The sequence below is a fragment of the Pinus tabuliformis genome, chromosome 6, assembly GCF_031772625.1.
Source record: "Pinus tabuliformis cultivar Carrire ecotype Pingquan chromosome 6, CPIR1, whole genome shotgun sequence".
NCBI classification, from domain to species: domain Eukaryota; kingdom Viridiplantae; phylum Streptophyta; class Pinopsida; order Pinales; family Pinaceae; genus Pinus; species Pinus tabuliformis.
In genome coordinates this window covers 972,819,303-972,842,461 of record NC_142292.1, presented here as the reverse complement: position 1 = coordinate 972,842,461, position 23,159 = coordinate 972,819,303, and the positions used below count along the sequence as shown (strand labels likewise).

At 33.8% G+C, this 23,159-nt stretch overlaps 1 protein-coding gene and 1 pseudogene across 1 annotated transcript; one reads left to right on the top strand and one right to left on the bottom strand.

The window, feature by feature from the left end:
- The first annotated feature begins 669 nt into the window (after nucleotides 1-669).
- On the top strand, nucleotides 670-10,683 carry LOC149262237 (glyceraldehyde-3-phosphate dehydrogenase A, chloroplastic-like; annotated as a pseudogene).
- Nucleotides 10,684-19,712: 9,029 nt separating this feature from the next.
- On the bottom strand, nucleotides 19,713-22,842 carry LOC149262236 (autophagy-related protein 8C-like; the record flags this gene model as incomplete). Its single annotated transcript, XM_089376174.1, has 5 exons — nucleotides 19,713-19,822; nucleotides 20,028-20,145; nucleotides 20,359-20,412; nucleotides 20,624-20,677; nucleotides 22,804-22,842. Coding segments are annotated over 5 exons (375 nt in total), but the record flags the coding sequence as incomplete, so codon positions are not given.
- Between the last annotated feature and the right edge of the window lie 317 nt (nucleotides 22,843-23,159).

Below are 23,159 nucleotides of genomic sequence, written 5' to 3'. Positions count from 1 at the left end.
AAGATTGAGATTACTTTGTCTATTGTTTCTAGACATGTTACTAGATCTAGAGGGTTAGGTGTTTGTTGAAGAACACTAAATATGCCCGAAATAGATGGTCTAAGAGAACCCCTCACCAGGTTCATGGTGAGAATGTAACTTCTTAGGAATCTATAGCCTCAAGGATTGGGAAGACTAAGAGTGATTCTGAATCTACATTTTGGGAAGGGTATAAGATGATGTTTCATAATGGATATAGTGGTGTTATAGGAATCACTTACCCTACCGGCTTTTGGTGGGCTTCTCCTGCTTGCTGGCTAGCTGGTTGCTGGGTTGACTGGGATTGCTTGCTTTGGTGACATCTTACATAATCATTTATCTCAAAGGATCCCCAACACGTTGATGGCCTTTTCAAAGATGACAGATTTATTTCTATATAAGAACAATTTATATGGACCAATTCTAGACAATATCAACAATCTTAAGAGTCTTGTGAATTTGAATCTATCAATGAATGAGCTAAATGGAAGCATCCCTAATCGGATTAGAGATTGACAAACCTAGAGACGCTGCAGTTACACAACAACAAACTCTCTAGGTGTATACACTCTGGGCTTGATAAGCTTACTAATTTAGTCCATCTCAAGCTTTTTACCAACAAGCACACAAGAATATTGTAGCAGAGGGAGTATGGCCTCAACTCTACTCTCCATGGCTGTTGCGGCCAACTGTAGTAGCAATCTTGCATCTTTGTAGGTATACTCTACTTCCCATGCCACTCACCATCCATATCATTCAAAATTACAAGCTGACACCATATGGATGTCTACTTATTCTTGCATTATTCTCTGCTAGCTAATAAGTTGTTCATGCAAGTTTTTCTAAGATACAGTGTTGTTTTATTTCATTGCAGTTGCCATAATGCTAATGCACCATTAGAATTTTGTGTGCTGATGCAAAATTTCTTAACCAAATGAAAGAAGGATGAGTGAATATTACTTGGCAATTCATTAATTTATATGGGCTTTTACTACATGAAATATTGGATGGTGGTACCAAGCTTATTGTAGTCAGTTTGATTATTATTCAGTTCAAACAAGTATATTTGTTTATGTTTGTTAGCTACATTTGGATTTGGGGTTGAATTTGTAATTGATGTGTCACGTGCTATTGTTAATGGACAGGCTTCAGGGAAGGGATTCTTCGAATACTTAGGTCTCAAGAGCTCCAGTGGCTTCCCTTGCCTAAGGAAATACAACGATGACTTGGTTTCAGTAGTTGCATTCCAAACTAATGTGGTGAGGATATGTTCACACTTTTGATAATATCCCATATATGGTTGTGAGTCACCACCACCATTGTTTGTCTAATTAGTGGATTTCTTTGTCTGATAATGGAAAAGTGGCATTGTGATAGTAAAGCAAGTTATAGAAAATTAGGAGCTTCCCACAGTGGAATTTTTCTTCATGGCTAGACATCACACTATTGTATGTGTAGGTGATCATACTATTGATTATCTTAGTAGTTCTCTTCCACAATGACCACTTTGGTGTCTCTTTATATTGTTTTGTTGTATAATTGTGATAGTTGTGAGTGTAGAGGTAATTTTTCTTTGTGTGGATGCCATATTTCCATCCTTTTATCACATTTACATGCATGGTTTAGATGGGGTTAGTTGAAATGGTTGTCACCAATGTCACCGTGGATTTACAAGAAATACCATCTACTTATGTGAGGAAACATTCCTTGGATTTCCCCAAAAAATGGTCTCTTTACCATTGATCTGTTTTTTTAAGAAATCACTTTACTTTGAGATTATTCAGTGGTATCTATGGGACTATTTTTGTTGGATCAAAACCACTCAGGCCTGTCTTGATATTGCTTTAGATTGTAAAATTGTTAGACTGATGTATATGTGTACCTAGTTGATTTAAGATTGTTGTGATCATGGTGGTTGTTCTTATTGAGGTCACTTGACAATCTGGCTGCAATTTGGTTTATATGGATGTTAGTGTTTGATCTAGAGCTCAAATTGCTTTATGATTCTTGAAAATATGTCCACTGGTTCCTATTTTTTTGTGTATAGGGAGAGAAATTGATGCTTAGATTAGTAGGGGATGAAATTTCATTCCTTTACATAAAAGCAATTCATTATATCAAAATCCCCTCTCCCATGCTTAACTGTGCCACCATGGAAAATATTAAGCACCATTTAGTAAGTCAATTATTGGCTAATTACTTTTCCATATTGTCTCTTGGATGAGAATAAACTAATATTCAATGGATAGGATGAAAAGGCAATAAGCCAATAATAGGTTTATTGTGTGGTTCTTAATACTTTCCATGGTACAAGATCAAGGCAAGTGATCTAGCACTTGGATCTCTTGTATCTTTACATTGCAAGGCTATTGAGTCAAAAATTGATATTCTTTCCAGTATAGAAATCCAATTTTTAGGCAGGTCTTTGAAGGTTCAGACTCATCTTTTTCACAAGAGAAAGTGAAGAGTGGCCATCCTGATTAATTACCAGGCATGCCATGCAGATTATCACCCACCAGGTATCTCTAAGGTAGCATGCTATGAACTTGACAATACCCAAACACCTTTTGTGAATAGGCATCTCAGAAAAACATGCACAACATCTTTTGGTTTTCTATAGTTTTTGCAATTTCCTGTTGTGAAACCTGCTTTAATCAGTCTTCCTTTAGTAAGGAGCTCAGTAGTTTGTTTTTCCTATGTGATAGTCATCACATTGCTGCATGATTATATACAACATCTTCTGGTTTTCTATAGTTTTTGCAATTTCCTGCTGTGAAACCTGCTTTAATCAGTCTTCCTTTAGTAAGGAGATCAGTAATTTGTTTTTCCTATGTGATAGTCATCACATTGCTGCATGATTATATATGTAAGTCCTACTCTTTTTTTTATGATTGCTACACTATTGTTTGGAGAGCCCGCTTTATTTCATTATGTTTACCCTAGCATACAATTATGTTGTTGTAAGTTAATTACCCCTAGTGCTTTAGAGTTCATATCACAATTCACCATCCAATTATCACACATATAATTGGGTGTCATTTCATCACTGTCTTATTGTTGATGTGTTGTATGTGGAGGGAAAATCTGAAGTAGAAGATAGATTTATTATAAATACAAGTAGTATTTTCATGTTAAGCCAGGCATTTAGGAAAAACATATGTTATATCAAAGTTATACTTTGAGCTGCCTCTTTGAAGTGTGGGAAGAACAATGAGTGTAATATTGTTGTCTATAGTATGTACAGGTCTTGTATGTCTCTCTTCATTACGTTGAATTTTCTATAAGATACATAGTAGAAACCAATTTTCTGATTTGATAATTACTACTTAATGATCTTCAAACAGTTTATCTAATGTCACTGATATCATTGAGAAATTATGCACAGAAGATTTCAACAGTAAATACAGTGGAAACAATAAATATCATAAAGATACAACCATGCACGATAGTGACAACAAGTTTTCCCCGGGAAACCCAAACTTGGGAGAAAACCCAACGACTCTTCTTCTAGGAGAAATTATTCTTCTACAAGGTTTACAATTCCAAATTGTCTAGAAATATGTGCCAAAAATCCTAGTCCTGACTTCACTCAAATTCGTCCTCTATCTTCTCCCATGTGTGGTTGTTATAGAAGAGAGATGATGATGATAAGTAATCAAATGAAGCATCACAATATGTATATATATACAAGTAGAATGGGCGTGTTTACCCTAGGAGACACGTCCCTTCATGGGCTGGGTCGACTTGTCCTTTTTGAGCCTACATGAAGCCCAATAAAAGATTGAATTTTCATTTGTATTTTCATAAATATTCTAGGTTGACTTAGGAAGCATCTTGTCATGTGGGAATATCTCCTGACACTACACAAAAATCAAAACTTTGTCTTAGCGAGGGAGATATTCTCCTTGGCTGCAATAGATTTTGCCTTAGCTGAAATTTCTCCTCTATAAGAAAAGTTCATGAGCTTGCTATGTTGATGTATGTCTATAGATAATTCCATCTGGGGTGGGAAATGTGAATATCTAGGGCGTTTTACCTTTGGCCAAAATATTTTATGGCTCCTTAAACAAATGTAACAATCTCCCCTGGTCAAAGTCCCCTTCTAGTTTCTTAGGAGAGAGTCTTCCCTTGGACCATTCACCCTCAGCCAAAATCCTTTATGGATTCTCAAGTGAATTTCATCTATCTCCTCTAGTCAAGGTCCTTTATGACCTGGCTAAGTCGTTTTGGATTCTCAAGAGAATTTTTGTCCAACCCTGTAAATTTCTCGTATCATTGCCTTGGGCCATTCACCTTTCTAGTCAAACTCCTTAATCACCCAGCCAAGTCCTTCTAGCTTCTCAGGTGAATGTATCCATCTCCCCTAGACAAAGTTCTTTATTACCCAGCCAAAATCCTTTATGGCTTCAGGAGATGGCCTGCCCTAATCCTACAAATAAATCAACCCTCCCTCTCAACAAGGGAGACTTTCTGCATCATGCAAAGCTTGTCTATGAAATATACAAACTTCACTATAGACAGAGGCTTGCTGAGAATGCCTACAATTTTCTCATCTTTGTATGCATATTGCAACTCCACTGCTCCTTTCTGCACCATGTCTTGGATGAAGTGACTTGATCAAATATTCCGGAAAGAAACTTTTGATGTCATATTGTTTCACAACTTGCGACATAAGCGACAATATACTCTGTCTCTTTTGTACTGGGTATGACAGAAGTCAACTTCCTGCTGAACCAAGGTATCATAGCCAATCCTAAGCTAAAGCAGCACCATGATGTGCTATTTTTGTCCTCTACACTCCCAGCCCAATTTGAATCAATATATCCCTGCAAATTCACTTCACCACCTCAGACATATATCAAACCATATCTACTATATCACGCAAGTACCTCCGCCATGCTTTTAGATAACCCAATGTATCTACCTCAAATCGACCAGATATTGGCTTAGGGTGTTCAGTGCAAAGCAAATATCAAGCCTAGTGTTAAGCAACTATATCAATAATCTAATCAATTGCTTGTACATCATGAGATCCACCAAACCTGAATCTCCAATCCCGAGAAATAATGTATCTTTCTATAATCCTTCATTTAAATCTTCGAAACCAACTCCCTTCAACACTGAAGCAGGCCTTCCTATGGTATTCTTGGCTACTCCCTTTGTCATGAAAGAAAATTCTCCTATCATTGTTTCTCCCTCTGTCATGCAAGCAATTCTTTTTGTTGTTGTTGCTCCCTCTTTCATGTAAGTAAATCCTTTTGCTATTTGACATCATCTCCTCAAAGAAGACATATTGCTCTTAGAGACCTTTTGTCTCTGAGCATCTTGAAAATCTCAACCCATGACATCCTCTTTGGAAGGTTTCTCCTTCCACTCTACTTGACTATCTGCTCCCTCGGAATTCGAAGCTCTTCTGCTCATCTAGCACAGTCCTTGATGTCTATACAATTTCTCCCTCTCGAACACCAATCACTTTTGTTGAGTTTATGTTTGAGCCCTTAGGTCATACAAGAAATTATCCATTGGAGACTGGAGCAAGAAAAATCCTTGTGGTACACTCCCTCTTATTGGGAGAACCCTCTTGCCACAAACTTTGCTTTATTCTTCTAGATGCTACCATCTAATGCCATAATCATTTCCTTGGCAGCCTTCACAATGTACCTACAAACCTCATTCAGGAGGCCATGGAAGAAACAATTATAACCAAGCAAAAAATACAAAGACAAGAGGTTGACCAAGGAATAAAGATAATAATAATATTCAAGGGAGAAAGATAGGAAGTACTTATCTCTTGATTTAAAAAAAAGAAATTGTTGAGGGTTGTAGGGAATTGTCAACTCCTTCTTGATCCTTACCTCCTTGCATAAATCAATGAAGTCCATCTGCAATATCATCAATCTTGGATTCCTTATCTTCTTTTGAAGTGGATGCTCATCCTCGTCCTCAAAATTCAGCTGTTAATGCATGTTTCTTTCCATTCTTGCATGATTCATAAGAGATAATGTTTCTTCATCCTATAAATTAGGCTTAGAAAGCCATTCATGGAGTTATCACCAAAGGCTTAACAACAAGCTAGCATCAACACCAAGTCCACCCTTTGATCTCCCGCTTGCATTCCACATGCTATTCTGCATGCTATCAACCAAGTAAGCATCTCACAAACTCCACTTGCATCCAACACTCCAAGTATTGGTCTAAGGTTTAATTCCACAAGCCCTAAGACTTTCAACAAGTATAAAGACTTCAAGACAAATAAAAAAATCTTCATATCCCTTATCACAATAGCCACTTATCACCTAGTTGTTTTCCATTTTGTTCGTTGTTGATTAGCCTACTTTTGTAGCCTCAAACTTGTTCAAACTTGGCCTAACATAGCTCTGCAAGTTTACCTCTGACCTTCAACAACCTTCCTTTCCTCAACCCTTCAAGTTGTAGCCATTTTCTTTGCATCTCTTTCCTAGTTTTTGCACAACCAACTCAACCAACCTTCTTAGTAGTCTCCAACAGGTTTTGGTACCCTTATTGATGCCCTAAGCCGCCTTGCAACCACCTTCTCTTCCTCACTTTGTGTGTTTATACTTCAAACACAACCCAACAACTTCCCTTCTGCTTATGGCTAGACACCTTGTGGCTATTAGCCCTCAACCAGGTTGAACAAACTCAACACAAGCCTCACAGATGCCTTCTTTCAACTCTGTCCAACCTTCAGTTGCCCTAATTCAAGTCTATCTAGCTTCATGGATCCCCTATTTTAGACTTGTAGAACCTTCCTAGGCTTGCCACCCTATGGCCAGGCCTACAACCCTTGGCCTTCTTTATGCAGCTCCAGACCTAACCAGACCTCAGTTAATTCGTTTGGATAGACCTTTGACTTAGCTATTCTAGAACAAATATCCTTGTTTGTTCCTTAATTCGACCTCTTCTAGCTTGTTGCCTATGGCTCCTTCTAGGGCTCTCTTTCTCCACAAATGAAGTCCCTCTCCCTTGTCTCTTAGGCTGACTTTAGTGGAAAATCTCTCAACAAAGCTTTGATTCCATGTTGAATTTTCTACAATATACATAATATAAACCAATATTTTGATATGATAATTACTACCTAATGATATTCAAACAATTTATCTAATGCCACTAATATCATTAAGAAATTATACATAGAATATTTCAATAGTAAATAGAACAGAAACAACAATGATCATAAAGAGACATACATGCACAAAAGAGACAACAAGTTTTCCATGGGAAACCCAAACTTGAGAGAAAACCAAACAAAACTTCTTCTAAGGAGAAATTATTCTTCAACAAGGTTTACAAATCCAAATTCTCTAGAAATTTGGGCCAATAATCCAAGTCCAAACTTCATTCAAATTCATCCTCTATCTGCTCCCATGTGTGATTGTTATAGAAGAGAGATGATGATGATGAGTGATAAAATGAAATGTTACATCATGTGTGTCTATATATATATATATATATATATATATATATATATATATATATATACAAGTCAAATGGGTGCATTTACCCCTAAGGACACATTCCTTCATGAGTTGGGACAACTTGTCTTTTTTGAGCCTACATGAAGCCTAATAAAAATTTGAAATCTTGTTTTTACTTTCATAAATCTTCTAGGTTGACTTACAAGGCCAGCAAGAATACCTCCTGAAGCTACACAAAAATCAACACATTCTACTATGGTACTAATGATTGGATGTCATTGTGTCACTTAAAAAAATGATTGGTAGTAGATGCTTTGGTTTATATGGAGATCAGTTTGCTCTCTGAATTGTCATAGGGGCCTAATTGAAGTCCATTTTGTTGTGTGCTTGTTGCATGGTTCATCAGAGGTTTTTGCATGAAGGTTAATTGTTAAATTGTGTCATGATCATTGTATTGAGGTTTATATGTCACTAGGTTTATTAACAATATGATTGTCAGCCTCGCTTATGTTGGTACACTTTGTATTGAGAATTATTCATGATACTCATATGTGTAGAAATACAGATTGTCTAGACTCTAATTATTTTATGTTTTGGAGTTTTTGGTGACAATTCAACAAAATAGTTTTTGGTCAAAAAGTAGTTTTTTTTGTTATTTAAGATCCATTTTTAATATAAGAATGGATTTAGTGCCCTGAAAAGCCCGGGGCCACTCAATTTGTGCTGAGTTTACCAATCAAACTTGTAATTCCAACAAATTACTATCAGATTTCAAGAAAATTTGACCAAACAAATATTAAGGCTTTTGATCATTCTGTTGGTGTATGCTGATTTAACGTATTTATATGATTGATGCCCTAGTCCATGTAGGGGTTAGACACTTCGAGCTTGTTATAGTATTGCAAGCAGAGATTACTTGTTTAATGATTGTCCTTGGTGTATATGGATCTCACTTTGCAAATTTTGTTTCATCACATTAAATGTGTGTATCGGATTTTCATGGTAAACAAAAAACTGATCTGGTTTTTTGTCCTCTTGCCCTTGTTCTTTCATTCCAGGTAGGATCATCTAGACAAAAAAAGGGCGTAGTGGAGGTAAGGATAAAAGTTTCAATCAATGGGTTTGGAAGAATTGGTCGTAATTTTCTGCAATGTTGGCACGGTCGAAAGGACTCCCCTTTGGATGTGGTTGTCATCAATGACACCGAAGGTGTTAAACAAGCCTCACATTTGCTCAAATATGATTCTATTCTTGGAGCCTTTAACACAGATGTGCAGGTAGCAGGAAATGATTGCATTTCTATAGATGGCAAGGTCATCAAAGTTGTATCAAATCGGAACCCTGTAAATCTGCCATGGAAGTAAGTACATGAAACTAATCATTTGTATAGGATTATAGGTTAATGCTACAGATATGCTTACACTTAAGTATTGGATTAGATTCCTAATGTTTACAGTTGGGTTTAGCAGATATTGAAATTCTTTGGGATAATTATTGGTTCATTCAAAAATAAATAATTAGAGCATTGTGAAATTGACATGTTCAACACTTAACAGGCTCTCTTGGGTCTCAATTAGATTACTCAAATGCACTAACTTTAATCAAAATGGTCAATTCTTTATTTTCTATGTATAGTATTTTGGTTGCTTAGGTGAACTTGGCTTGAAGACTGAAAGAAATCATAATAGAGAATGAAAGACCTAATTTAACAAAATATAAGCATGTGCATTGAAAATTTGCTAAGCATGTGCATTGCAAATTTTTTGATTAGCATATTTTAAGGGTATTGTTTAACTATTTCAAGTTCTGGAGTTTGTGGTCAACAATTTTTATCAAATTGTGATCTTTTTTTATTTAAAATGTGTTTTGGCTTGCATATATGGATTCGGCATGTGAAAAACCCATAGAACACTTGAATTACGGAAATATTGCAATTCAAACTTATAATTTCAACAAATTCCTAATTAATTATGAACAAATTCCATTGAAAAATATTCCCAGACAACTCCAAGGCCTATAACAAATAGAGTACTAGCAGAGGCAACAAAAGTCACCACCGCAAAAAATTTATTAAATCTATATAATACTAGGTAGCCTTCCATGATTATTATATAGATATAATTGATCCTTCTCAGCTCATGATGAAATGCTTCATATTGTATTTTCAGCGACTATGGGATTGATTTGGTCATAGAAGGCACTTGCGTGTTTGCTGATAGGGAAGGTGCAAGTAAGAATCTCCAGGCTGGGGCAAAGAAGGTTTTGATCACAGCTCCTAGAAAGGGATATTAACCTACATATGTTTCTGGTGTGAATGAGGAAAAATATAATCATGTAGAAGAAATTATTAGCAATGCCTCCTACACTACTAATTGCCTAGCTCCATTCATTAAAGTTCTAGACCAGAAATTTGGTGAGTGTCATCTAGTTAAATAGAACTAACAATATATTCATTGTTTCCCCTATTTCATGTTGAAATCTAACTTATCATTTTCTACTGTTGATCACCATAGTTTATCTAGATTTAAAATGGCATTGTTTAGTTCCTATTTGAGGACATTGCTTTGTTCCTATTCAATATGATTGCCAATGTACACTTAAATTTTTTTAGTGGAGGAATCGTCAAGGGCACCATGACAACAACTCATTCATATACTAGTGATCAGAGACTTCTCGATGCTAGTCATAGAGATCTTAGGCACACCAGAGCTACAGCCTTGAATATTGTCACAACATCAATGGGAGTAGAAAAGGAAATGGAACTAGTTCTCCCAAGTCTAAAAAGGAAACTGAATGGAATTGCTCTGAGAGTTCCAACACCCAATGTATCAATTGTTGACTTGGTTGTTCAGGTGGAGAAGAAGACATTTGCAGAGGAGGTGAATGCATCGTTCTGAGAAAGTGCAGATAAAGAGCTTAATGGCATCCTTGCAGTGTGTGATGAGCCTCTAGTGTCAATAGATTTCAGGTGTTCAGATGTCTCCTCAATTGTGGATTCATCACTCACAATGGTGATGGGAGATGATATGGTGAAAGTGGTTGCTTGGTATGACAATGAATGGGGTTATTCACAGAGGGTTGTTGATTTGGCTGACATCGTTGCCAACAATTGGAAGTCTTAGACAATTAATTTCTCCTTGCTCAACCTAAGTTGCTACATAACAAATATGGTTGTTTTTGTTTTCCATTATTATTTTCTATGAAATGAGCCACTTAGTCTAATCTATGTAATGTATGTTTTAAGTTGTTTATTTCATGACAACGTTATGAATACTTTTTCAAAGTATATTACAATTTTTTGGTTTTTGCAAGTTGCTTTGCATAATTCTTTTTCCCTTCTATTGGCAAGGGGTGCCTTATTCAACTTACTGACATCATAGTTTCAAGCTCATAGTGTGTATTTATAAAGTTTGTTTTTCGAATTACATTCTGAATCATAGAAAGTTTAGATCAAAAAATTATTCAAATTGTTATTTTTTTCTTATAAATTGTGTATCATGATTGAAACCACTCATCTTGCTAAATGGTATTGGGACTTGGAGGACAAGATAACCTCCTTGCAACTCAATTCCTTGTGATTCTTCACAACCATCAATTTTCACTCAATATACATCATTTGATAAAATGCAAGGGAAAGTTATGTGTCAAGAGAGAAAGTATGTAGGATTGGCCTTTCTTGTCACCTTAGCCTATGAAGAGGGGATAGGTAGATGAGTGATAGAGGTTGTGGGACCCTTTTCCCATTTGTAACAAAAATGGTGGGTTGTTTTCTAGGATAAGTGGGCCCCAAAAAAAAGTTTACACACTATGATAAAATGAAAAGAAAATACGAGGGAAAGAAGAAAGAGGAGTAGAGAGAGAGAGAGGTGATTGAGTGATGATAGTTCAAATAAAGGTCGCCAAGGAGGTGATGTTGCAACTTCTTAGGGTGACATGTGGACTTGAGGTGCCACATCAACAACCACATTGAAAACATCCAAGATCAACAAAAGTTGCCATATGTTAAAAAAACTAAGTTTGGAGCCAAAATCTTATTTTTTTCATAATAGGAGAAAAAAATCTAAGTTAGATGAAAATTTTGGGTTAAGTCTATAGTGAGGAAAATCATATAGGTGCCAATGAGGGCCACTGACCAATTATGCACCTGGTCCTGCTTCATATCTCCAGTGTTATTACATGCATTGACAAATGATGTACATGTTGGGGATCAGGTTAGATGCCATGCTAAACCACTGCTACTCATAAATCATCATTTATAGTAAGGTCAACACCAATATATCTTCCTTCCTTCCGATATTTTATGATAGGAATTCCCGCATCATAATTACATTTATTAAATGATTGTGACAAAAATGGCATTGATTGTGTCTCGCTTCTTCCAAATTCTTTGATCATTGTGAAGAAAATGATCACATCATACTTATATTTATTAAATGATTATGAAAAAAATGGCATTGATTGTGTCTCACTGCTTCCAAATTCTTTGATCATTGTGAAGAAAATGATCAAGCAACCTTTGTAAGGCCTTGGTAGCATCTTCAAGTTCCTCATAGTCACAAGATGATGAACTCACTCTTGCAATGTATCTCATCACCTAATTTTTCATGCAATGGTATCATCTATAGGGCAAGCAAATATACACAGATCCTCCATATGACAGTTACAAAGTAGGATTCTTACAAATCTTGCGAGGAAAAAAAAGGGTTTTTGCTTCAAGGCTCCCCGTTTAATACCCAACAGAATTGAGGGTACCAGTCTACAAAAAAGTAGATTCACCTCTGAAATGATGGAAAGGGTTGCTCCCTTGCAATAATTTCTCAAGTGAACATTTTGGAGATTAACTTGACACTATGGGTGTCACTACATAAATGCAAGTTTTTTTCAGAATAAAATAGACATTCTAGTTTTTGTCTTCATAAATTAGAAAGTATTGTTGAGCATGTATTCCTTAACCTCTTCCTGGTTTGCAGTGTAAATCTTGTTTTACAAACATTACCTACCACCTCCATATATGCCCAACCAATATTGGAAAATGTTTCATAAAATTCCTCAAATCGAAGGTGTTAATTTAACTCCCACAATGACTTTGTATACCCTATCATTTAACTCCACCAAACTACAACTCGATGTCATTTGAAATAAAAGTTATTTTAACTATTCTCACTTTTGTTGCATTATCCCACCTGCCATCTGCAACATGAATGCTTGATAGAAGTTCATAAAATTCAGAATTTCCAGGCTCTAAGTTGCAAAGGTGTTCCACTTTAACTCACCTACCTAAAAAATGCAATGAATTCAGGATGCATCAAACAAGGACCTACACAATAGGATCATTTTATAGTGTCATATTTCTTAATAAATTCTTGAGTCTATCTAAAATAATATGCATGACCAAGATGATCAACTATGCAAAAATAATATTTCTGGCACAAGACTTCTGACTTGTGCTCTATCAATGTTTTTCCAACTCTATCCATGAGTTCTAGATGACTGCAAGTACACAAAAGTAAAAGAGATTAATTTGGTAAAAGAGAGAAATAAAGAGATACTTACACCCTTATACTTGTTACAACAGATATAAATTCAAGATCAAGTGTAAGAAAATTCTAAATCCATGCAGATGTTAATCTGATATTAGCACAAACTACAATCAATAATTTGAATTAAATTAATTCTTTGTTAGAAAGGAAAGAGAGAAGTGTTGTTAAGATTATGAAATAAATTAAGAGCACAATAAAAATGTATCTGGAAAGGAGGAATATCTTTCAAACACAAAAGTAGCTATCTAGGTTGAAAAACAAATACCTAGCTATAAAACTCAAAAAAGGAGGTCGTTAAGGATTCTAAAATACATTAAGAGCACAATAAAGATGTAACTGAAAAGAAGACATATCCTTAAAATACAAAATTAGTTATCTAGGTTGAAGCACAAACACCTAACTATATAAAAACACAAAGGATACCATTGAAGTATGTCAAGTGGAGGGATGGAATATTGGGAGCAAAAGATTAGATTAATGAAACATATCAAAAGTTTATGTTGAGCTTAAAAGATTTAAATTGTTGAAGGGTATGGATAGCCTACAATAATATTCCTACCATTGACCTTTGGAGAGTTCATTTCACATAGCAATCAATAAGAGTCTTTATGGTTTCTTAAAAGTAACCAAATGGTGTTATAACAAGCATATATGTTGATGAAAGACAAATAATCAACTAGAACAGGTTGAATGTATGTTTATTAATTGTAACCTACCTCCAAGTTAAAAATGGGCAAGAACCAAACTTTTCTCAAGCCATATTTATTGTTTGCGCCAATAGAAGCAGGGTGTTTGATAGTCCAGGGTGGGGGAGATCCCCATGTGTGGGTGTGTCACTAATACAACAAAATGAACAAAAAAGAGACCTAATGTGTTATTTATTTAAAGGCTTCTACATAAAATAAAAAAGAAATGACATCATATTTATTTCAATTTCTATTTTTAAATTTTAAGCAATTATAAACTAACATAAATCCATCTTATCCTTAGATATATTAAACATCGATAGGGATTAAAAAAAGGCAAGGTGTGAACCTCAAACATCTTTTCTCACACCAATGGATATTGTTTGAACTAAAATTAGGACGTTTTAGTTATACCTGTATAACTTGTTACAACAAAAAATGGGAGAATATCTCCAATACACATATCCGTCCATCTCCATCTCAAGATAGGCAGGACGATGAAAACATTTTTTCACAAATTCCATTCTCTAACATAGCTACTTAGAAACTATTTTACAAACTAATTAGATAACGAGATACATAGATAGATCATACCTAATTTTTGAATAGGCCTCAAAGTAGGTACCCAAACTCGACAAGCAAGGATTGTAATCCCAATGCTTTATTCCATTTAAATTCTTGTTCTCACATTTCTTTCACAGATTTCCTCCCTCTCATGACTGACATTGAATTTAATGTTTGTTTAACTACACTTGCATAAGTGAGAGTTCGAATGTATTCCTTTGTTACCCCTAGGTTGAGGGAACATCTTCCCTCACCATCTCTAATCATTGTTCCTCCCATGGATTATGAATTTGTTGTTTCACCATTTTGCCCTTGTATTTCTTCTCCATTTTTGCATTTTTTGCCCTTTTTTTATTTTTTGCACTTATCTTCTTCTGAGGGAACATCTTCCCTCACTATCTCTAATCATTGTTCCTCCCATGGATTTTGAATTTGTTGTTTCACCATTTTTCCCTTGTATTTCTTCTCCATTTTTGCATTTTTTGCCTTTTTTTTTAAATTTTTTGCACTTATCTTCTTCCTGTCAATTTTCTAAGGACTTCTTGTGGCTCATTTCCCACTCCTCTTTATATTCCAATACATGAGAAATATATTTATATTACATATGAGGAATATATATATATATATATATATATATATATATATATATATATATATATTGTAGTCCTCGAGGGATTGCTTAGACAACAAGGCTCATAGCCATTACAAGGAATACTCATTATGAGTTCAACACATTGTGACATCTAGGATTTCTCCCTGCCACATGTGCTAAACCTAATTGACTTTCCATGACAAATATATTTATATTCCATATAAGGGACATACTTATAAGGAATATACTTGTTTTGGTTCTTGATGGATTTCTCAACAAGGCTTGAAGGTGTCACAAGAAATACTCAGTATGAACTCTATTAGCCCTTTACAAAGCCTTTATTATTCAGTGAAAGATTCACCAAGATCCTACAAGATTTTATAATTCAGTGAAAAATTCGCCATGAGTTTACAACATAATATAATTTTGTGAGAGATTCACCAAAAAAATTATATATACATATTATATTATTGATAAAACACCCTTCCATCTTTCTTATGTATCATGGGGATTCGCCCATTTATTATACATATAAATTTAGGGGGGTTCTTAAAATTTTCCCTCGTTCCATGGTGAAGGAAATTGAGCTGGAGGGGGAGAGGAGTACTGCCATGGAAATTGTTGACCATTATATACATTATTCGATGGATTAAAACAAAAGTCTTGAGACATATCTAGTGGTCGTGGCTGCCAAGGCTTTCTAGACCCAATGAAGTAGGAGGATTGAACTTCCTCATTTGATTCCTTTGAGTATTTCTTTTAGTCTTGGAAGCTCTGTACAATAGCTTATAGAATGCTTTGCACAAGTTGATTTGTTGACTCTACATTCCCTCAAGGAATGTTTCTCTTTACATTTGAGGAAGAACAGAGCCAAAGCTTTATCAACTTCATCCTATGCCTTTTTCACTTGCATTTATGTTGGTTGGGAAGATACAGTACTAAGGGATGGTTTTTTTTATTAAGTAGGATGTATTAGCACTCAATTCCAAGAATTACTACTCAAAAAATCAAAAATTAAGAATTAGTAAACTAGTTAACCTATCAAATGTTTAAACTGATCAAGTGAAAATGATATGGGTTGAATTTTGTTATTAACTTGAATGTTTTTATGACTCAATCCAAGTGGAATCAAATCAAAATAATCTCATTAACATGTTCTAAAAACTAGCATAAAATTACTACTACTTTTCTATAAGAGACTTCTACAAATTCTAGATTTGTGAACTAGTAAACTAATCCAAGTAGCTCAATGATGAATATGAATTTTCTAAGTTGTTCCAAGGATTCATCATGCTTGTGACTCTATAAATAACCTACAAAAAATCTCACTTAAATCATATAAACAATATATCATACAACAAAGGAAGCATGGACGCTAAACGCAAAAATAAGAGATGCAAGTGAGAAAGACATCCAAAGAAAATAAAGAAATTATAAAATAGGGCTCTGAGGCTCTTGGGATGGCCAAGACCAAGGATACTCATAGTACTATGAATGAAACTAAGCTTTAGATGCTAAAAATGACAACAAACTTCATTATTTGAATCAATCCAAGTACATCCCTAATAGAAAAGAGAGTGGAGCTACTAAATAACAAATTTTCTCCACAAGAAGACAAATAAAATCATTCCCTTAGAGAAAAATTTGAATTTTTACCTATACAAATAGACGAGGAAGCATCCTCCTTGAAAGGAGGAAACTTTCCCCTCCAAAATCCCTTAAAAGGTGGATATGGTCCCAACACTAGGAATCTTCATTAAAAGACTGGGGGCACATTCCTAAATTTTCTCAATCATTCGAGCTCCAGAATTTGTTCAATAATTTCACAATATCCGATTCATTTATTGTCCAATCTTATTCCATTCCACAGTAGGGAGCAAGTCGTTAAATGATCTCATCCTCCAAATCCTCATAATCTGCCCAATATTCTCACACTATTCTACAAATTCAAATAATATTACACACAGTATGCAATTATCTCTAAACCTTCCTAATGAACATATTAAAGCTAAAAATATGTCATCCAATGTAAAAAGAAAGGTTTTAATGTCTTGGATGGTCATATGGGCCTTAAATTATACCTAATTTGGAGGCCCATCACTGATACTGAAATTTCCAATAAATTTTCAAACTCACATCCTCCCATTTATGTCTTTATAGTCCTTGTCAAGGAGTTACACTAGCTCATGAGACCACTCACATTTTATGTCCTCGAGTAATTCCCGATAATGATATGGTTTTGGGTTTTCCTTGGCATCATCAAACTTTAGGAATTTCGTAGTTCAACTCTCTATGGCATGGCCCCATCATGGTGCACCAAATGTTACCCACAAAAACCCATGAGTTCATGTATGAGAATCCGTGACATGTTCCCAATTGTGGGAACAACTTGGCATGACCTACTAGATTGTGTTACACCTTGTATATATGAATTTCAGTTTTGGATTTTTGTGTGTTTCGAGAATTTTTATTTCTTTCATTTTGTGATTTAAACATAGGTCTAGTATTTTTGCATGGTTTTTGAAGGATAGGGTGGTGTTTTAATTGCGGCATCCACCTCATATTAGGTGCATTTCTCTTGAACTTGGCATATAGGGGTAGGCATCTTACTGCCATATTTTTTTCATCATTGATTGTGATTTCCATCTTCATTGTGCCTTAGGTCTAACCCCATCAAGTTGCAATATTAACCTGCCTCTTTTTTCATGTCATAACTTGGTAGTAGAGTTTTCATATACATGGATACCATAGGTTAGCACCTCTGTTATGTGTTGATGTTCATGCAGTGTTATTTTCCCCTCTTGGAATCCCTCATTTTATCCTACCATGACTTAGAATCTAAGCCTTATTTCCTCTTTTTCATCATCTCTTGCCCTTACCCTAGGAGGATTCAACACTTTTATCTCTTCTAAAATAATTACCATATGGATGACACATTAAGAACGAGAAAAACCACTTTATAATTATTGAAAAAATACAAAAAAAAATCTTTACCATATGGATGACACAATAAGAACAAGAAAAACCACTTAATATTTATGAAAAAAATAGAAATAATTCTTTAAACCAAAGGAAACATTAGTGGAAGTAGATCAACAATAAAATTACTATGTAATGTGTGGTTTGATTTATTACTCATGATATAATCCAATATATGCAATATTTCATGGTGTAATTAGAACTATAATGAACAACAACATCCATTTATCAAAAACATGAAGTGTTTCAATATCAACATAGTCTTTTATGATAAATGGTTAAAAAGGTTCATAATGTGGCAAACATTTTGAATTTTAGTTCTAATCCAAGTATACGATGGAAAATCTAAGAGAGTTTTTTTCATTTTCAACCCTCTTGTGTCACAAAGATGACAGAGTCTTTCATCCCAATGGGTTTTGTGAATTTGCCAACAAACAATTTCACTATATGCTTATTTTTAAACACTAGTTAGGATCTTAATTAGTTAACAATATTTATTTTCTTCTTTAAGAGCAATCACCTAAGCACTAAATTTATTAAATTACCAATGAATATATTGGTCATCATATATTTATGTATTCAAAACATTCAAGATTTAGTGCATCAACCATAAGTAATTTAAATTATTATTTTTTATATATTTTCATTTCCCATGGTGAGAGAGATGTGTAACTTATTTTATTCTTGATATGTATGTTTAAAATATTTTAACATCAAACAACATATATAGAAAGAAAGAGAGAGTTAAAGAATTCTTATTTCATTAATAGGTGCTTTCTATTTCAAGATATGACAAAGATTTGTAATTTTTGAACATTTTAAAAAATATTAATAATAAAAATATTTCAATATACTTATATACATGCATTAAGATTGATGTATAAAAAATATTAATAACACACACACACATAGAGAGAGACAATATTTTGTAGTTTCTAATGTTCCTTTTCTCAAGCTTTGCACTTAGAAAGAGGTTTGCATTACTTAAATGTAATGTAAACATTTTAACTTGACGAAAATAAGATAAAAACATTGTGAAAAAAAATTACTTGGTCAAAAAAATTTACATTAAAATAAGGTATTCACCCATGGTATTCATAGAATATAACCTATTTAAAGGGGGGAATTAAATCATTCTAGATCCATCTTAACTCTAGATCTACCAAGGGAGAGAGGGATCAAATCTGTTGAGATGCAAACCACTTTCAGAGTAAAAAGAGATTTGATCCCTCTGGAGTTAAAATGGATTAGTCTAGTTTATATTCATTTAAATATTTCTTTTATATTAGTAACTTCAATTTAAATTGACAAAGTAACAAAATGAAAAAAACATATTTTTGTTTTATTAAAAAACACCAGGAGTACATTGAATACTTGATATCACCTAGTACACTCTTAATGCCACTCTGAATACCACTTCCAAACTTTGTTACATCCATGCATTGTAAATTATATATTAAAATAGTATGGTAAGGCTTCACACTAACTTTATCTCTTAAACTTGTATAACAAACTTCACCACCCACTTTACCTTAGGTAAAATATTTAAAGCACATACACATCTTTAATGTAAGGGAAACAGAGCTCTTCTCCAAACTTAATCTCTACCAAAAATTGAGGAAAAGAAATAAAGAGATGATATTACTCACTAGATATTTCTTATAAATATATAAATCATAAATGACAATGTTAACAATAATCCAAATTTAAAGTCTCAAAATATGTCAAATGGTAAAGTAGATTACATATTTTGGCAATATGCACACAATAAATGTTTTTAAAGAATTTTATACATAGTAACTAGAATGTTAGTTCTGGTATCCATATACATACAAAAGTTCCCTTTAAATTTCATTTGCACTATATTTAAATGGAGAGAAATAAGAGTTTCTTAAGGCTATAAATAAGCCTCAATGTTATGACCAAAAGTCTTTTCACCACTATATGTAAAGTGAAGAAACCCATCTTCATCCTTGTGCTCCTCATATACAGTACACATTAGAGCAGCTGCATAGAAATAAATACACCATAAGAAATTGATAAGTTATAACATAGACAAGGATTAGATGACAAAATGCTCATTTTCAGTTAAAAAAAAAAAAATCTATGGAAAAAAGGAGATAGCAATGAAGTTTAACTTAGAACCAAGTAATGACATAGAGTAATAGTGGAAAAGTTGTAACTATGATAAAACTGATTCGATTGAACTTACCAGTTGGTGGAAGCACATTGTTCACAAAAATAAATATTGCTTTCTCTTCAGTGAGCTTTATTTTCTTACGTATGATATATACAAATTGTCCCACGGTAAAATCTGATGGAACCATATAAAAAAATGAAAATAACATTAATTTTAAAAAACTTGACCATACTCTTGCGGCATCCACAAATTATGAACACATTATATTATTACGAAAACAAGAGTCGTTTGAGTGCAACATTGTCATTCCATTAGCAAATAAGCAATTTTTTTAAAGATGTATTCTAATAATTATCAAGTGAGAGAATCAAAGAACAATAAGTTATTTGATAAAAGAGTCTTACTTTTTCTTATCAATATCTGGGATGTCACTTCTCTCTGCTTTTTCAACAATAACCTGCAATATTTTTTCATGGAGAACCAATAAGAGAGCATATTTTATAAAAATAAATTTTGAGAAAAGATTCACTCTTCATGAGAAGTTTTAATCAACAAAAAACAAAACTATTGAAATTAGATTTTGTTTTTGAAATAATATTATATAGCGAAATATTTAAAAGATCTAACCATGGAAGAAATAACTTATTCTAGAAATGATTTGAGCTTACAGGTATCTTATTGGGGTACTTGTCATGCATTGCTTTAGCCTCCTCTTTTCTCCTCTCTAACAAAGATCCCACAAAAGTTATTCATTCTTTTTAAAACAAATTTGAATATAACCATGGTAATTAAAAACCAAATACAAATAAAAATTACAAAATTTAACACACTTTATATCAAAACCAGACTAATTTTATTCAATATATTTAGCGTGAGTAGTTCTATTTATGTAACACTCTAAGGAGACTAGACATTAATCAATCTTCACAAAAGAGTTGAAATAGTAAAACTAATAAATACAAAATCAAACATTTAATTTTAATTGCTATTGGTTAAGAAAGAATTCAAATAAATATTCTAATTTTCATCTAAAATATACACGCAAATACACTAATATTAAATATTTACAATGGATGAAGAATATGACCATAGGAAGAGATAGATATACCTAAAAGTTGTATCTTGCTATTCTTCTCCATTATTAAATGTTCTTATTTGCCAATTAACTTTTTTATTGACAAATTTACCTGCCCAGATAATAAAAATAAAAATAAATTGTTGAAAAAGATTAGTAAAATGTATAAACGAAATTTAAAACATACTCTAATAAAAATTAAAAATATTTTTATTCAGAGGAACTGGAAAGGAAAAACATTATCACTCCAAATTAACCCTTGCCTTTGTCACGTAGCTAATAAAAAAAAGCTGTTACCGTTGAAACTAAAAAACCATGAAATCTAATTGGCGCCAGGAATACCAACGTGAAAAATGTTACCGCAACTCGTCAACAAGAATGGTACCGCAGAAACTTAATGCAGAAATTTCGATGTGGAAGATATTACATACCTTCGCTCCTGTCGTTAAAGCCGCGGAGGCTGTAGTAGTTTGTTAAAGCCGCAGAGAGTCGCGGAGGCTGTAGTAGTTTGTTAAAGCCGCGGAGGCTGTAGTTTAGTTGAGGAGAGTTATAATGTACATAGGAATATAGAGACGGTTATGTTATATTTATATGAATAAAAGAAGAGATGAATCACATTAGTTGGTTCGAAACCCGTCGACAAATGATGTCTCATATTATCTTCGCCGAAAAATATTTTTTGTAAAAAAGAAGAGATGGTTTCCAAGAAAATGAGGTGTTACAATCAAGGGTTAATAACAATAATTTGGGGGTTTGGTTGGGTTTGATGACGTCCAAACATTCCATCGTCATAAACTTTCAAGAGGTTTTAAAATAATGATTTTTGGGGCTACCCATATTAATGGGTCTAGTAAATAGTTAAAAATAATGATTTTTTGGGCAAATTGGTGTGGTATTTTTGTTTTTAAGTTTTCTATTAATATGTATTTAGTGGTGTTGGGTAATTTTACCTTATTTTTTGGGTTGACTTAGTTGATTTTTGGGTTGACTTGGTTGATTTTTGGGGTTGACTTAGTTCATTTTGTGTGAGAACATTATGATAGTCTATCCTCATGTGTGGATCCCTAAAGAGCCCAAGAATGAATAAGTGAGGATAATTATTGAGATAGGACAAGGTGGTGCTATAATAAATGGTTTTTTCCCTAAATTCTTTTCTCATTGGGATTAAATGGGTGATCCACATTGAGGGTTGTCCTTATGAGGGAGTGAATTACAAGGACATTTAGAGCTTCTTCTCCCACCTAGAAGAGCATGGGGTAAGTGATTATGTTTTATGCATAAATACATTGACTAGTTCAAGTTGACCAATAAATGATCTGTGCGATCAACTAGATCAATTGTTGCATGGAGTATCAAAATATGGTTGGAAGAACCTTGAGGACCGTGATATGTCTACATGGACCAATGGACTAGCCCCCAATTTTGAGGAGGGTAGTTATGGATGACCAGGGTATGAGAGACTTAGCTAGGAGGACAATCACGCCCCTAGCATAATACCACCAATTGAATGATGATGATGAAGATAAGTAGTTTTAGATAAATGGGAAGTATGGCCACCTTTAACTTTCCATTCCAACCACATATTTCCTAAAAAACAACTAGTTTTCCCTATTTTATCCTCATTATTTATTACATCAAGTGCGATTGGATTATGTGTTAGGAAATGGGTATCCTTACAGTAAGTTAACGAATTTGCATATCTTCCTGTGTTTTGGTTAGATAATATGTACTTTGCAAGACTCAACATGAAATATCATGGAAATTAATAGATACATGAATGGTGTCTTGTTTCTTTAAAGTGATGGGGCTATTTCAGAGACCCATTAAGTGTATCCAGTTAGATAGATGAATCTTGTCTAATAAGCTATTAAAATATCACTTTGATAGTACAAGCCTTAGTAGGATGGATACAATGTTGTTTCTACAAAAGCATATCAATATGATCTTCAGCAATGGTGATGATAAGTCTTACCATCTTTGAATAAGACCTAGTAAAGGCATCATGGAGCTCTTGGAAACAAGCCTTATAGGTAGCAACCCTTTTAAGATAATAGTTTTATCCAAGAAGAATGTTTTTTGTGATAGTAATAAGATATATATATACACACACACACCTTCATGGTGGGAAA